This window comes from Antennarius striatus, chromosome 18 (assembly GCF_040054535.1).
Source record: "Antennarius striatus isolate MH-2024 chromosome 18, ASM4005453v1, whole genome shotgun sequence".
In the NCBI taxonomy this organism is placed as follows: Eukaryota; Metazoa; Chordata; class Actinopteri; order Lophiiformes; family Antennariidae; genus Antennarius; species Antennarius striatus.
The window spans coordinates 8,867,501-8,884,162 of record NC_090793.1 but is presented as its reverse complement, the minus strand read 5'-3'; the positions used below and the strand labels follow the sequence as shown (position 1 = coordinate 8,884,162).

The window sequence follows — 16,662 nt, the reverse complement described above, 5'->3', positions numbered from 1 at the left end:
ATCAATTATTTGCTTTTTTACTTTTAAGGAATTTATTTTAGAAAAAAAAACCCTTTGATATCCAAAATGAGCTTTAAAAAAAAATTGTAGCTTAATTGATAACATACTTTCAGTAGCAATCAAAGTTAAATCTACGGGTGTTTGTTGGAGCCAAAGCTTTACTGCCCCCTGGTGGTCAGAACGTAGACTTGAACCTGCAGCAAGTCCAGGATCAGAAATAAAGACAGAACACCGAAGTTCTTCTTTTACAGTAAAAAAATGAAACCAAAAACAAGACTTTATTAAAGAAGCATAAAAAATAAAACTCTTGATACATTTCTCATAACCGTCAAGTCAGCACAAATTATATGGTTATACAATTTTCCCCGGCTCACGGTTAAAAGGTTCATAAACTTTCAAATAAAATATATTTCAATTTTAAAATTTCTTCAATAATTTTTCTCATTTTGTTATAAATTGCCTATATGTAGTACACAGGAAATAAAGAAAATAAAAAATGGAAAATAAAAATAAATTTGAAGTAATAAAAAAGGGTCACATTATTGTCTGGGATATTTAGGTAAGCAAATAAATTGTAAAAAATAAAGTGTAAAAAGTTTTTTTGTTTATCTTAAAAATTAGCTAATGCCAGGTGGCTTAAAGACATGCAGATGGTTAACTTACAAATAATGATAAAAGTTCTTTAGAAACTACACTTATACTCAATTTAGTCATTTTGCCTTTGAAAATAAGATCCCAATGATTGTATTCAGGGTATATACACACACACATACACACGCACACAGGTCAGGCCTGAAACCTTGTTTGCTGACTTTTACATTTTGGTTCTGCATACAAAGAGAATTAAAGCAAAAGAGAAAAAAAAAAAGGAGAGCTGAGGCTTTAGGGGTGTTTGCCACCCCTTTCTGGCGTGGCTCTTTGCACCCCCCCTCCCCCCCAAAAAACTCTAATCACAAAAAAAGTCAGAGGTCACTGGCTAGCTTGCCTCAGGAAAACCCTGTTTTCAAACCCTAAGGAAGGAAATGGGGGAGGGGGATCATTTTCACTAAGAAAAATAAAAATTAACTGATCTGAAAACATCTGTACCTTTTTAACAATTAAACTACTGTACAATAAATCCCAACATTCTCATTGGCCAGAAACATCCCAGTGCAGCGTTCGGGATTTATATTTAAGCCGTCTGGCAAATACGACATATTTTATTTCTTTAACATGTCCATGAGGGACAGTTTGAAGAAGGGCTCTCAAAGATTGGCCTCAAAAGACTCAGTCATGGCTGATCTGTTCCTTCAGACACGCTCACAGCCCCGTGCCTGCTCCGAGTGTTCGACGAGTAGAAGACGAAATGGGACATTTTGACATTGGGACCCAATATGGAGGGGGGGGGGGATGGGTGCTGCCTCTTTCAACAATGGGAACAGGGTCATCTTGTCCGTATCCCGATGGAAAGCTAAACCGTTTTACCCTCCCCACATGGGACCCTCACCAGATTTGTCCATCATCACGTTTCAGTATGGTGTTGCACCGAAGCACCATGGGGGGAAAAAAAAGTCTTCACAAAGACACACAGTTCAGCTTCTGGGCAGGTTTTTTTCCTACATGTGAACATAAGATTTAGCCGAGCCAAACTGGGACTCTGTGGAGTCACTGCCCTGGAAGGCCCAGTCGCACACAATCAGACAGAAAAATAAGTTCAACTTTAAACCGTCTGGAGCACCAAAGCAACTGTTCATTTACTCAAGTAGTTAATTCTCCATGTGATAATGAAAGTGTAGTCTGCCATCTACACCCAGGGAGGACGACTGCGCTGTCCTACACTCTTTAACAACAAGATCTGATTGGAACGACTGTAGGGACGATTAGAAAAAGAATTTAAAAAATGGAAACACGAAGCAAAAACATTCAGCAGCTGCTGGGATTGGAACACAAAAGAGTGTCTGGAAGCCCTGGATGACCTAGCTACTAGCTGCCATAAAGGATAAGCAGACTCTACCTACTGTATGAGCCTGAAAATGTGATCATGTGTCTGTGCAGTCAGAGGAAGCCCTTTGAGAATTAGAATTTGCGGTGTCCTTTTATTTCTGTCATGGCTTTGTCTCAATCTATGAGCTGATTCCATGTTATGTTCACAAGGGGGGGCCACTAATGGCAATCGAAGCACCACCGCCCACATCATTCATACAGTAATAACACTACAGGAGGCAGGTACTGCACTCACACGGAATTTTAAAAAATAAAAACACTGATACAAAACCGCCTCAGTAATGGTAGGAAACCTCAGACACGTCTATGACTAACCAGATAGCGCGCTATATTTATCCAGGAGTACAGCCACAACAGGCAGAGGCAGTGTGTCATCTTGAGAACGCCACACAGCTTGGCTGTGAACGTGGGGTGGAAGACCAAAACTGGCAGAACGAAAAAGCGAGAAGCTGTTCCCGTTTCCTTTTTTTTTTTTTTTTTTTTGTAGGAGCAGACACCTTTCCTTAAACCTACCGGACGAAAACGTTCCTGTCAGAAAATCCTTTTTTCTTTTTTTTTTTTTCCCAGCCTCACAGTCGACAATCAAGAGTCAAAAAACACCAGCAGAGAAAGGCTGAATGAAGCGATCTGAGTGTAACAGATGACAGGATGAGAGGGGAAGGTGTCGGGGCTGCGGATGAATCAGAGCATCGATGATCACACGAGGGAGTGGGGAGGTGTGGGCGGGGGGTGATGGGGCAGCAGGACAGGAACTACACGTCGAACGCGAGAGGATGCCGATGTGACCAACAGCTTGAGAGGGGGTTACTGACTCTAACACACACACACACACACACACACAGAGATGTTAAGGTGTCATCAGGTACGCCCAATCCCCTCCAGCCCACACACACACACACACACTATACTGAATCATCTTCTGAATTTGATCGGGAATTAACAAACTATTAATAGCATTTATTTGGCATAACTGATGGCAAATTTGTGTGTGGCAACAAAGACACGAGGAATTCATCCTTCAGAGGTCGCCTGGCGTACTCTTCCGTTTACATGACAACCATTAAAAAAAGTCCCGAGCTCAGAGAAAAATAGCAACCCCCACCCCACCCCCCACCGCTTTATGTAACAAACACCAGCATGAGTGAGAGCAGAGGACAGAAGCGAGGGATCTGTTCCAACAGTTCTGTCAAGAATGTTAAAATAAGGAGTAGAAAAAAGTGCAGGCCTCGTCGACAGCGTCATTGAAAAATATCTGTTAAGTACAAAAAGAGTCAAAAGGAAAGGCTGAAAGAGGGGAGAAAAAAGCAGGCGGAGATCTGAAGAAAGCCAGAATGAATCGATGTGGAGACGGACCGGCGGACGGCGACGCGGGTCGCTCCGGGTCAAAATGAAGGCCTGAAGAGATAAGACACTAGTTTCCTTCCACAAGTTCACAACCGAGACTGAGGCCCAACTGTCTGCAGAACAGTTCCACGTAACTTCTCTAAAAATGTCATTATTATTATTATTATTATTGAGTTTCATCAGCGATAATTCGTCTGTAAGGTATCATCATCTCTATTAATGCAGTTATTATGGTCCATCGTGTGTGTGAAAATTATTAGTTTGAATCCTTCAATCCTTCCCTCTCTAACCTTCTTCCTGCCACCCCTTCCCCCTCTCCCACCCCATTATCTACCACCCACGGAGGCATTAGGAGAAGATGCGAATGCACTGTGTGGTTGGGGTGTGGCAGACGGGGCACTCCGGCTCCGCCGACTGACAGATTTGCCCGGCGCACTCCATGCAGAACAGGTTGTGGCCGCAGGGCACCAGGGCCGCCGTCACCTCGCTCTCAAAACACACGAAGCAGTCCCTGTTGATCCCGGGGCTGACGCCCACCAGACCCGTCACCCCGGGGCCAGAGCCGCTTTTCAGCCGGCTCAGCATTCCGGAGCTGAGGCCCATCCCACTGCCGCCTCCCTCGGAGTCCGTGGGCGAGCCGCCGGGCAGGGAGGAGGCCGAGCAGGAGGAGTAGCCGGTGGACGAGCCGCCGGAGCTGGAGCTGGACGCTCCGGAGAAGGAGCCGCCTCCTCCTCCTCCTCCCGCGCTGCCGGACTGTAGCCAGGAAAGAGTGCTGAGGGGGTCGCTCTGGGCGCGGCGGGCTAACGGATGATCGAGGGGGCCCACGCCCGTGTCCTGAGGCAGAGTTGGAGACAATCGTGGAGTGATGGCGCCGCCGCTGAGGCCGCTGCTGTTGCGACGCAGAGGCTGCTGCTGCTGGGAAGAGCCGGCTGCTTTGGTACCGGTTCCACCGTTAACAAAAGGGGCCCAGATGTTAGAACCGCTAAATTCAAACCCCAGTTCCTCTGAGGATGGCAGCCCTGGGGTGGAATCCCCCCCGAAAGTGAATCCTCCTCCAGCACTGCTGGAGCCTGTGCTAAAGGGGCTAGTAGGGCTACCTCCCTCGTTGGCCTTGCGGGTGGCGCTGAAGCCGTCTGAGCTCATCCCTCCGTTGTGTGCGTGGTAAGCGACCGAAGACGAAATCTTCCGATTGGAGGAGTGGTGCATGGACATAGGAATAGTGGGAGGTGGGGAAGATGGCGGCGGAGGAGGGCCAGAATGGTGACCCGTAGCCCGGGACCACAAGGACGCGCCCAGCCCCGCACTCAGGGAGCCCAGGCCTTCTAGACTGACGTCGGTGCCGTTGGAGTGGAAGTCGTTGTCTCCCTGCAGGTCCACAAAGGTCCCCGTTCGCAGGGTGATGTGGGTCTCGATCTCCTCCCGCGCTCGGTCGACGTTCTCGGGCATGCCGGTCACCTCGAACACGGGATCCTTCTCCCGGCTGGGCGTCACGATGTAGGTGTGAGTCTGCTGCTGGATGCGCTTGATGGTGGCCCCCTTTGGTCCAACAACTAAACCGACTACTCTGTAGGGCACCCTCACCTGAATCAGAGGCGAATCATGGAATATTGAGAAAACCGGACAACAGGAGAATCACAGAATTAGCATCATGACCAAATCACGGGAATTTCCGTACCTGTATGGTGGTTTGTCCAGGTAGGTGCGGCGGTCCAGGAAGAGAGCCCCCACCTCCTCCGGGAGCACCAGCTTTGCAGCGGGATGCCCGGATCATAGAGAAATGCTCAGCTGCAGATACTATTTCGCGTTTGGCCATCTCGACATCCTCCCGGCGTCCAGTCACGATAAACACCGGGTCCTCGCCTCTGACTGGAGTTTTTATGTAGGTATTGGTTTTAGCACGCAAGGCCTTGATCTTACAACCTGGAAGACAAAAAAACCCAAAACACAAACATCAGTTTGATGCCACAAATACCCCTCACTCATTTTAATGATTGTTGTAGACACACAAAAAGGTGAATGAGTTTTAATGTCCCAGAAAGTTTACAATGTTTTACAGCTGGATCGGTCTGAAGGAGCAGTCCAACAACTAATCCCACCTTCACAGAAGTTAGATTATGTGTTTTTTTTAAATAAGGATAGGCATCATTCAAGTATGACGCAATACAACAACAACAACAAACTGCAGCCAACACAGCAGTCATAAAAGGCAGCTGGATTTCCTTCATGTTTTTCCTTTTTATCAGATTCCACTAATTTCATCAACAATAGATGCACCCAATTTATTCACACAACAACAATTCCAATTAGGGTTACAAAATATATGGCATCTGTACTGATATTACAATGCGTTTGTGCACACAGCCACGCTCGCAAGATGTTTGTTAAGCCGATCTCAGCATTATTAACTCAAACAACCTTTTTTCAGCCTGACACAAAAAGTCACTCTCCATTAGAGACGGAACATTTTCAGATTCCCTAAAATAAAAATCTTATTTTATCCAAAATCTGATATCATAATGGAAAAAATGCTAAGACTGGAACTACAGAAATTCAGTTTAACTTTCTCAATATTTATTTATTTTATCCTAGCAACAGGGTCCTCTCCCATCATCATGGTACACATGGAAGCTGCAGGTATGGAGGCTGCTGTGCATGAGGAGCTCCGTCTGCAGCAGCAACAACAACAGTCTGCAGCGTCTCCTGCACTGTCTCTTTAAATAAGCTCGCTTCGATCCCGGCGACCAATCAGACGCGCGGAGCGTGATGTCATCCTGGGAAGCAAGAAAGCATGGCTTTTTCAAACAAAGAGAACAATGCCGTAACGCTAACCGCGGCTGCGGCGGGCTAACCGAGCCCCGCACAACGCGTGTGTGTGTGTGTGTTTTATTAAGAACGGGGATTCTGTTGGTGTCGATAAATATGAAATTTTAAAAAAAAAAAATGTTTGGAACGCAGCAGAGGAGCGGAGCTGAGCTGCGACGGAAAAGCCGAGCTGGGTGCAGGGCGTAACACCGCCCAGTCCCGTGTTTGTGCTCCTCTACTGCCCCATTTCAGCCCAAAAATCTGCTCGGCACGGCCAATGGGAATCTCTCATTGGCACGTATGCGGACTAGGAACGGGAACACGGTGTCCTAACGTGATATTTAACATGTGCATCGCATTAAAGCGTCATGTTTCCTTTGTTTGGTGCAGGCTGCTAGACATGTCCAGACTCCCGACAATCTGCCGCTTTGTCTGACCCTCTCCTCCCCTCCCCCCTTCCTCCCACTCATCAACCACACTCACTTTATCAAGGCATTGTCTAAACACTGCTAAAACAGCACATGCAAATGAGACTGGTATTGATTTTTAAATGGGGAGACTAGTATTATTGTGACATTTAACACAGCCCGATCAACATCACCATGCGCAGGTTATAAAAGTTCACAGACCCTCCTCTCAGCAGACAGGAACCCAAACAAAGAAGCACCAGGCGGCATGCTGCCCGATTATCAGGAAAATCAAATATTCCTCTCAGATTAGAAATAACAACACACATCAGCTTCTTACCTTGCCTCCCTACTATTTCTGCCACATGTTCGGAGCTGGGGACAGGCACGCATTCAGTCATGTTGACACTTCTTTTCCTGCTGCAGAGGACGGAGCTTTGTTCCCCGTGGAGGACGGAGTGCGAGCCGGCCATGTGGTACCCGCTCGACCCGTAGTACTCCGGGGATGGAGAGCAGGACGTCGGCGAGTCCCGAGACCCGTTGGCATGTTCCAGCATCTGTAGATCCACATAACCACCTCCGCCCACGCCGTTGATGCTCTCAGAACCGGGACCCTGGGTTCCATCTAAAGGGTCGACCAGCCCGCCGCCTCCGCTTCCGCCCCCGCAGTCCACCTTCTCCAGGGCCATGAGTGACAGCTGGTCCAGGGCGAAGCGGAGCGCCTCTTGGTGCTCCTCTTCCCGAGACTCCTGGTCTGTTTCACGGGGGAGAACGACCCCGCTGTGCTGGCTACTGATCACCACGTCGTGGTCCATAATGTCGGGGTGGAATAAAGGGCTAGGCATAGTCTTTCCGTGGATCTTACATCAGATCACGGATGCCCGTTTTGGTGGGAGTGAGCTCTCCTCTTCTGGAAAGAGGGGGGAAAAAATGAAAAAAGTGAAGTATAATTTACCATTAAAACACACAAAAAAATAGTGGACATGAGCAAAAAGAACGCCCGATCATTCCCAATCAACAGCATCCACGCAGGACGTGGATTTGGGCGCCTCGCTTTGTTGTTGCTCCTTGTCTGACAATCGAACCGTCCGGGAGTCCGGTGGTTCCGTCAGGGTAGAGCCCGTCCGCTCCAACACAACTACACAAACTATTTCCATTCACACACACACACACACACACACACCATAACAATTACGATTTAATCTCGATTCCCTCTTTACGTCCTGCCAGAAAATTAAAAAAAAAACCGTTGATTAAAAAACAAACTGAAATAATCTGTTGTTAGCTTGAGCCGAGCTAACAGGCTAATCCAACACAGTCGGCACTCAGTCACGTTGTCGACCCCTTTGTTTGGGAGCACCGCTGCTAGCAGGTTAGCCCTGTTCTGTCAAGACGAACTCACCATTCTAGGAGGTGGCTGCTTTTAAAAAAAAATAATATTTTTTTCAAAAGTCCGAAAAACACGTCAACTTACTTGTCTCGTCTTTGTTCCGAAACGCTTTTTGTGCTTGTCCGCCCAGTTCGCGAAGGAAACAACAGAAGCAGCCGGGAGGAGAGCAGTGTTGTTGCAGCGCTAGGAGCTAGCAGGCTAGCTAAGTAGCAAGCTAAATGGGGGGAGGTTGAAGAAAAAATGTCTAAAAACAAAAAGAGAACAGTGTTGTTGTTGTTGTTTTTTTACCCTCCTTTCTGTCTGGAGAGTTAACGCATATTCCTGGGAGTGTCACTGGATCTTCATTCTGCGTTTGGTTCAGGGAGACCCTAGCTGAAATTCAAGGTTAGCAATTATCTTTTCATTAAAAAAAAAAACCCCAGTGCTCCTCGGCTCTCCCTGCTGCCTGACCCCGGTCGATCCGCAGCCTTTGTCTCGCCAGGCGCACGCCGCTCTGTCTCCCGCACACGGCACTGACGTCACCCGCGACACAACAATAGGTTCAAAGGCCACCAGCAGCGAAGAGGAGAGGATCCACGCGAAGACACGCAAACTCCAACTACCATTGTGTCTGTCAGTCCGCAAGATCCCGATTCTTAGCCTTCTTTCTTGCACAGTTTTTCCATCCAGACTGTTTCACCTAGTTCTACATGTTTAGTTTAAACGTGGACATGAATGGGTGTGTTCACAATCATGGCTACCAATGAGGTGTGTCGGGTGGGCCAACAGAACTGGAAAGATGCTCATACAGAATGCGAGCAAGAAAAAAAGCAATGTGGAAAATTTATTAGGGTAATTTTTTTTTTCTCCAAGCCTGTAAATATTTTATGATGATAACTAAAAAGATTTGGGTCCGAGGAATCTAAAGGAATATTTGTGAACATGTAACACACCATAGGAGTGTATTTATCAACCATTTTCCAGAAGGGAGCGCATCTTCCATCCTCCTATGATGGCTGACTGACGTGAAAATCAAACATTAAATGCGTTTTTGAATGGACACAAAATCAGCGAGCTGAAGATTTTATTATGGGATGCATATTTTTAGGGTTCTTATGAAATTTCACGGGTTTTTGTCCAATTTTGCAGGTGCAGTGATCTGAAACACACAAGTAGATAAAAGGACCACAGATATAGAAGTTTGAGTTCAAAATTTATTTAAAAAAAAAAAATCAACCCAATTCACACTCATAAAAAACAAAAATAAAAACGAAGATGCACATCATTTAAATGTTGCCACAACATGCAAGTAAAAGTGGAAATTTCAATGTAAAATGATTGCTTTAAAAAAAACAGCAAAGGTATAAATAGAAGAGAGACAGTCAATGGGCATACCGTCACATTTGAAAGAACAGATTAACATTTCTTCCATGTTCAGCCAAAAATAAAAGACGCAACCTCCTGAATACTTAGTGATTGCTGTAATTGTTTCTCTACGCCACTCTGGCCCCTCTTAAACTGCTTTTAGCACCAAATTCCCACTGTGAATTTAAAGAGTTAAAAAAAATAAAATAAAAATGGAAACAAGAAAAGGGCATCAAGGATAGGAAGATACCCACTGTGTTTGTCCAACTCAGGCTGGTGAAGTGTGGTACTGGTTTTGTCTCAACAAAAGCTAAAGATTCAGTCAAGAAGAAATCAGTCCAATACACATGGCAATATGAACACTGATTTAGAATCGACTGGGAAAATGCAACAAAATCACATTTTGTTTGAAAATCTAAGACAGCACCCGCCTTCAAAAAAATGTAAAAATGACAAAATAATGAGTCATAAAAGAGCTGTATTTATTTGTCAAAAGGGACAAATAATAAATCATGAGGTACAGTGCTTCTTGTTATGAGGTACATTAGTGTTGTTTTTCTATTTTCGGAAGGGTTTTCTGTCGCTGCCTAATCTCATAATATTATCTATTGATTATTTTAAAAATACAAACTCTTAAATGTGTAACAGGTTAACTGAAGTTGTTGTGAGAATCAATACTTCTTTGTTAATCTAAATGTGAAGTCCCATAAACAAAAGTCTGTATGTAAACATGTTGCAACCTTTCTATTCCAAACATAAACGTTCAACCGGCAGTGCCAGAACCAGCTCTAAAAAAAAACTGGTGTCAGAACATTTTAGAACCAATACACTTCAAGAAGGTCCACATGAACTAATGCATCTAAACACACACATTAACTGTGCATCGCATAGAGCAGTGGTCCCCTACCCCTGGACAACGGACCGGTACCGGGCTGCACAGAAAGAAATCCTAACTTACATTATTCACCTTTAATTATCTGATTCAGAATGATGTTTTATTTTGGAAAATGATCTGATTCTCTCCGCCACATCTGTCAATCAGTCAATGCTGATGCAAGTCGAGACACTTGCCTCGGTCACGTCTTCCCTACATCCACCACCTCCGTAAAGGACAGGCGCCGACCGGTAACGCATAGTTCATTACTGCTACATTGAAACCATTAAGCTAGCAAAATGAAAAATAAAGTTGATGGTGCTAAAAAGTTGACAGTGGATTCACATTAATTACTGTATTTAGAAAAAGATCATTTCATTTTTTATATATATCCACCACAGTTTAAAGGCCGGTCTATGAAAATGTTGTTTGTCCGTGGTGCAAAAAAGAATGGGTTGGGGACCACTTAGGTAGAGGACCTTTCACGACTTGATGAGGTTAGGTAAACATGAACTGAATCTCAAAGCACCTTTAAAGGATCATACTGTCTCGTTTTAAAGAACAAAAACAGGGTAACAAGCTGTTATTGTCGTTTTGTTTTTTTTAAAAAAAGGGGGTGGAAATAAATGAACCATGAGAAGATTATTCAGCTACACTGGAAACAGTCCACTTCTACTGTGTTGGCTGCTGGGTCTGCAGTGGCATCTTCTAGATGAGCCAACATATCGGCTGTGAGGGCTTCCTCCAGCCGCCTCCTCACATTCTGCACCATGTCTTCCTGTTTCCTGAGGTAGACACACAGGGAGTAAATAAAAGTCAGCAATAATGAAAAACCATTAATGGCTAAGACTCGATGATTATGAAAATGATCTGATTAAATATCCTCACAGGTACTTAAATGCATTCAATCACTGTCATTTCTATCCATGCTGTACTGTGCAGGAGCTCTGAGTCTGTATAGATGTGGTATGAGTGCAGGTCTCTTGTACATGCAGTATCTTAGCAGTTGATCTTTGTGCAATCGTCTACTGAGTCTGCACAGGTTCTTAGCAGAACACAGACAGCATCAGTATCCAGCTTTTGGTTGTGATTAGCCAGAGCAGCAAGTTTTTTTTTAATGCAAACAGTATTTTTGAAAAGCGTCTTTCAGGGATTTAGACCAGACCCCTCAGTTCAAGTGAAAAGAAATGTTAATGCTTCATACAAAAAATTGGTCGACAATTCTATGATTGCAACTTTGTGGAACCAGTTTGACAAAGTCCCTTTTCTGTTGCAGCATGACTGTGTCCCAGTGCAAATAAAAAAGGTCCATTGGGAAGAACCCAACACAAATCCCTGACCTCAGTCCCATCATTCAGATAAGCTGGAATGGAGACTGTGAACCAAGACTTTTAAACCAACATCATCGCCTAACCTCACGAATACACCTAACTTAAATAATCATTCACAGATTAGTGGAAGCAAATATAGCTGAATGGGATATCATACAGACTCCTGCATGTGTTAAAGACAAGACAACACAATTATATTTCTCATCTTAGTGCAGGTGAAACATGAAAAAAAAAAGTCCAGTGAAGGTTTGGTCTTATCAGTGTCTCTCCAGGCCAACGATGCATGCAAAAGCATTTAGTGAAGCAAACGACTCGCTGTGCTTTTCATTTTAAGACGTTAAACTGCCCCAACAGGTTCACCTCCGCAAACACATTCATTAATAAGTTAGTTTTATTCATGAAGTTTTAGTCTGTCACTAACCGTCATCTGTTAACATTTGATTGCTCAGTTTCAAACCTTGTTCTGTAGAATTGGCCCAGTGGTCAACAGTCAGAGGAGTGCAGCCTGATTGGTCAATCACAGCATCATGTGATAGCCAATGAACAACTGCTTTTCAGGTTTTGATCACAGAGTAATTGGATAATCAAACATGACATCAATGATTACAGATGATGTCTTTCAAAAAAGACAATGCAGTTCAAGACTGGATTATAAACAGATAGGATCAGACCGCAGCGCCAGGAATGCCATATTTAGCTTCTGGGCATTTAGTAAGACGACAGTGGCATTAGTTAAATCAAGAGAAAACAAGTGAACTTGTGTCCAAGTACAAAGGTGCTGAAATCCAATTTGTGCTAAAGTGCATAGACGTTAGGTCTATCAAACTTTTACATACATACCAGCTGGAGTAATCCTATATGCCCACTAATGTTAGGGGCATAAAAAAATGGCCACAAGACTTGAAACACAAAATCTTTGGTTTACATTTTTATGAAGTCTGGCCATCTAGAAAAACTTGGATTCATCTTTTGGAGACTTGACAGATCTAAGTTAAGAACGTAGTGCAGAGACAAAGACTTTTCAGCCAGACTCTTTCCTAGCAGACACATGAAACTCGATCTGCTGGCTCCCTTCCCTGGTGACAGCAGTCAGACTTTTCTCAGCTGTGTGAGACGGTTGAAGGATGCCATTAGGACGACAGCGGGAGACGGCGGTGACTGCAGTAGTGAGCTGCTGGTGAATTGATGAGGATTCCCATATTCACGTCTTTTCTGCTTTTGGGATAACCTTCTTCGTACGGTTAAAAAAGGATCTTCAGAAACAACTCTGGTTTGGTAGAACTATCTGCAGTGTCTCACTGTGGATTCTTCATGTACTAATTCAGCAGACGTCGCCTTTAGTTCTGCTCAAAAAACAGATTCTGATTGTGACGCATTTCTGGCCTCACTGGTGAATGCGTCTGCATTAAGGAGCTCTGATCAAACTCGTGTTTGTCTTAAAGAAATGCCTCTATTACTGAAGGATGAACCTGCAGTGAGGCAGATCTTACCTGATGTCTTCATCGGTCACTACGAAGGCTTTGCACAGAGGTTGTGCTGTGTTCAGCCAGACTCCAGGATTTTTCTCCACAGCAGCTGTGAGCTGTCCGGTGACTGGAGCAGGGCTGGTGTGCAGAGCACTGGCGATGGCAGAGAGGAGGGTTTTATCTGAACTTGCAGGACCAACACCTAAGCAGAGGACAACGGGGAGGTAAGGGTTAAGCGTCTTAAGAAAATATTTGCTTTCAGACCTACAAAGTTCTAACATTTCCTGGTTTTCTCTCACCCTGCAAGCCTTTAGGGAGATCCATAGTTTTCACCAGCTCCTCCGCAATATCAAACGCATTCAACCCGCTCAGCTTTCTCTCCCAGAACAGCTGGAGATCGAAGCAAAACCAAAGCAAGAATTAGAGTTTATAGCGGCTACACAGCTCTACCTACCAATCAATTACCAGTTTGAATACATGTCTGAAGTCTGACAGGTGGGGAGCTTCACTGCATGGAGAAAAAAACAATTACCAGAAGCTCCGTATCAAAAACAAGCTTGTGGTAAACTGCTTGTGTGTAGGTTCAATGAGAGAAATTTAAGACAGCTCATGGGCGAGATATCAATTCTGGAACCCGAACTCTTCACACACATCTTCAACCCGGCACAAAAAAGATGTCCCCCAAATCTTCAAGGTCAAGGTGGGAAGCAGAGATTAGAATAAACACTTCAGCATCAATGAAATGTGACACCTGGTCATGCGGCAAAAAGTTGGAAAAGTTTCTGAGACGCTGACTAGAATAATGAGACAGACAACTCCTCTGCCTCTCCTGGTTGCAGCGTTTCTCCATTGACACTAAAGAGAATGACATCTGCAGGAACTCTTAGGAACATGTGCTTTCTACTCGACTTACTTGTTTCGGCTGGTCCACTGCCCTCTGTGGGTCTGTCTTCACCTTGTTGCTGGGATGATTTGTTACCTTAGTCACGGGTTGTTTAAAGATGGACGCCGTCTGTCGTACTGGTAACGTTGTGTTTAAATCAGGCTTGGCCTGTAAGAGAGACAAATAGTCAACACTGATAAATGTTCTAATCACCATTTTTGACAGGTTTACAATTATTATACAGTACAATGGTTGACAGTTGCGAAATGTAGGCTGCACTAGTGAGTGGATTAAGATGTCATCATATTTTTTTTTATTAATTCTTCAAGCTATGCCTCTATAATCCGACAATTTGTGGCAGCTGTCACGAGGCGTAAGGCCGAAAAAAAAAAAAAACTACAGAGACATGAAGTGTCGATCCCGATACGAACCAGAATTAAACAAACTCACCCTGATTTGATGGTTGGTGTCATAAAGATGCTTGTGCCTGCTGTGCTGCACTTTGGTCCGGAGCGACTTTCCAGCCGTGGCGTGGTTATGAGTCACATGCGTGTAAAGGCTGCTGCCCAGACTACGGGCTAGCTGGGGTTTGTTGAGAACGTGCTTCACTGGTAGCAGTTCACTAGAAAAAAAGAAAATCATTATCAAAACACTGCTGTCTTCAGGAATTGGCATGACAGCAATACATACCGACTCGGTTTTCTGAGATCACATGACGGCATTAAACCAAAAAAATTTCCAATGTCGCTAACCCAATGTTGCATCAGCATCTTGGGTATTGCGTAAAATATGTAATGTCACCATGATTTTGCTTTACCCTGTATGTACCACAACGCCAAGACCTGATAAACATTTGGAATCATGTTTATCGATGATAGTTTGAGATTGTTTTTTAGTCTGGATCATTAATGTATTTCAACTGCTGTACATCTGCTATCTCAGCACCATAAAGAGGACAAAGACATGTCTCTCCCCCTCTCTGTTACCGTCCTGTGGCCCAATACATAGTAACAGTCTCCAAATATATTTCAATCAGCCAGATCTTGCTTCAATTTCAGAGTGCCTGGGTGATCCATACTGAGTAAATACTCAGATCTGCTTCAAATTTAATCAATTGCTTCTTTGTCCAAGATAGAAGTGATTCTACTCTTTATGGGGGCTGAAGCACACCTCTAACTCACCTCAGTGCTGCTTGAAGAAACAGACTCTTCTTTTATAATGTCAAGTCTTTTGCCACCTAGCTCACACTGCTTTAATGGAAATGGATTTGACATTAGGCGGCATGGTGGCGCAGTGGGGAGCACTGTTTCCTCAGACGAGACGATTACGATTGGCCCATCCTCAAGAAAAATGGATGTATCTGACGATATTGTGAAGTGACCATGTTATCAAATGAATTCTTCGTCTCTTTGGTCTATTCACACCAAATACATTATTACGTTTATCGAACAGCACAACCAGACATGCCTCAGTAGAACACCGATATGGAAGTGGACGACAGCCTACCGAAGCCATATGTGGATGGCGATGTTTGGTTTCCTGATGCCACTGTGACAACAAAACCAGCTGTTGTGTTAACTGTAGTCATGGTTGAAGGGAAAGGAAATGAATGAAATAAACACAGTACTCCATTGGCTTTATACTGCACTGACAAAGAATGCAACACAAACTTATAACACTGATCTCCTTGCACAAATGTCACCATATGATCAACTGAGTTTACTCACAAGGTTTGCCTGAGCAACACAAACACTGACTGTTATGTTTATTTCCACTACAGAATTTATTCCACTATTATATCATAAAATTGAAATCAACACAACTGCTGCCTTTTTACATTAAGTAATTTCCCCTTCGGAGGATTAATAAAGGACTCTGATTCCAATATTAGTCACAGACGACCCAGAAAATGTCTGGGTTCAACATCTGGACAAAGACATGGTCCTGGGTGTCCACATACAGTACAGCCGCAATAATGTCCTGAACAGTTTTAATAATAAAAAAAAAAAGACAACAAGTTCAACTTCCTGACCACACACACACACACACACACACACACACACACACACACACACACACACACACACACACACACACCTGTTACTAGAACATCTGACACAGGATCCACAACTACAATTTCTTTTTAGCTGTATCTTATGGTCTAATAAACAAACAAACAAACAAACAAACAAATCCCTCTCCCCTTGGCTAATGTAAAAAACAAAATGATGACAGGTGTGTTTCTCCACTCAAACAGGTGTAATGTGTCGGGATACGTCAGTCCGTCCCTTCTGGACACGCCCACACCTGTGTGGCCGTGGAGGACTTTTCAAAAAAAAAAAAGAAAAAGATTCAACTCTGATAAGCAAAAAAAAAAAAAAAAAAAAGCAGCACTTTCGTCACTTCAGATTTAAATAAAACAATCTGAAAGTAACGCAGGGTTTGCGGCGCATTTCAAAACTGGGGCATCTCCGCCACGGTCAAGCGCATCGCAAGTGAAGCGTGTGTAAACAATGAAAGGTAGCAAGCTAATCAAGCTAGCAGCGTCGCGTTCGCCCGTGTATACCACCGAACAGCGTAGTTACCATTGTTTCAGGATCCGTTCCATTCACGCATTCAACTCACTGCGACGAAAAGCGTACAGTTGTTGAAGCAAGTCTTAAAAACGAGTTTGACTGCTAAACGCTCTCGTTCACACACTTCCTGCACAGAAACTTTTAACTCCCGACTGCATTTATTGGTCTCACCTTTTTCTTTCCATAGTGTGTGTCGCTGTGCTGCTTCTTATCCTGGACTAATCACAACGATAATAATCCAGCTGGCTGTCCGTTACCGCAG

General features: G+C 44.2%; 2 protein-coding genes across 3 annotated transcripts in view; both read right to left on the bottom strand.

The window, feature by feature from the left end:
• Positions 1-237: 237 nt before the first annotated feature.
• On the bottom strand, positions 238-8,752 carry LOC137612700 (RNA-binding protein MEX3B). 2 transcript variants are annotated; one of them, XM_068341361.1, is made up of 4 exons: positions 8,011-8,752; positions 6,877-7,683; positions 5,003-5,247; positions 238-4,908 (listed from the first exon to the last, which is right to left on the bottom strand). In XM_068341361.1, exons 2-4 carry the CDS (start codon positions 7,379-7,381, stop codon positions 3,676-3,678), a joined length of 1,983 nt encoding a protein of 660 aa, XP_068197462.1. In that variant the 5' UTR covers positions 7,382-7,683; positions 8,011-8,752; the 3' UTR covers positions 238-3,675. The 2 variants fall into 2 exon arrangements, with proteins under 2 accessions (XP_068197462.1, XP_068197461.1); XM_068341360.1 differs by having other exon boundaries at positions 6,877-7,446.
• Positions 8,753-9,118: 366 nt separating this feature from the next.
• LOC137612758 (methyl-CpG-binding domain protein 3-like) overlaps positions 9,119-16,662 on the bottom strand; it is a 7,618-nt gene continuing 74 nt past the window's right edge. The window contains exons 1-6 of the mRNA XM_068341454.1: positions 16,572-16,662; positions 14,275-14,446; positions 13,855-13,992; positions 13,241-13,331; positions 12,966-13,143; positions 9,119-10,929 (exon numbers count right to left, since the gene is read on the bottom strand). The exon at positions 16,572-16,662 is cut by the window's right edge and continues 74 nt beyond it. Of these exons, the coding sequence (XP_068197555.1) occupies positions 10,791-10,929; positions 12,966-13,143; positions 13,241-13,331; positions 13,855-13,992; positions 14,275-14,446; positions 16,572-16,585 (732 nt within the window). The 5' untranslated portion in view covers positions 16,586-16,662 and the 3' untranslated portion in view covers positions 9,119-10,790. The remainder of the gene's footprint in view (positions 10,930-12,965; positions 13,144-13,240; positions 13,332-13,854; positions 13,993-14,274; positions 14,447-16,571) is intronic.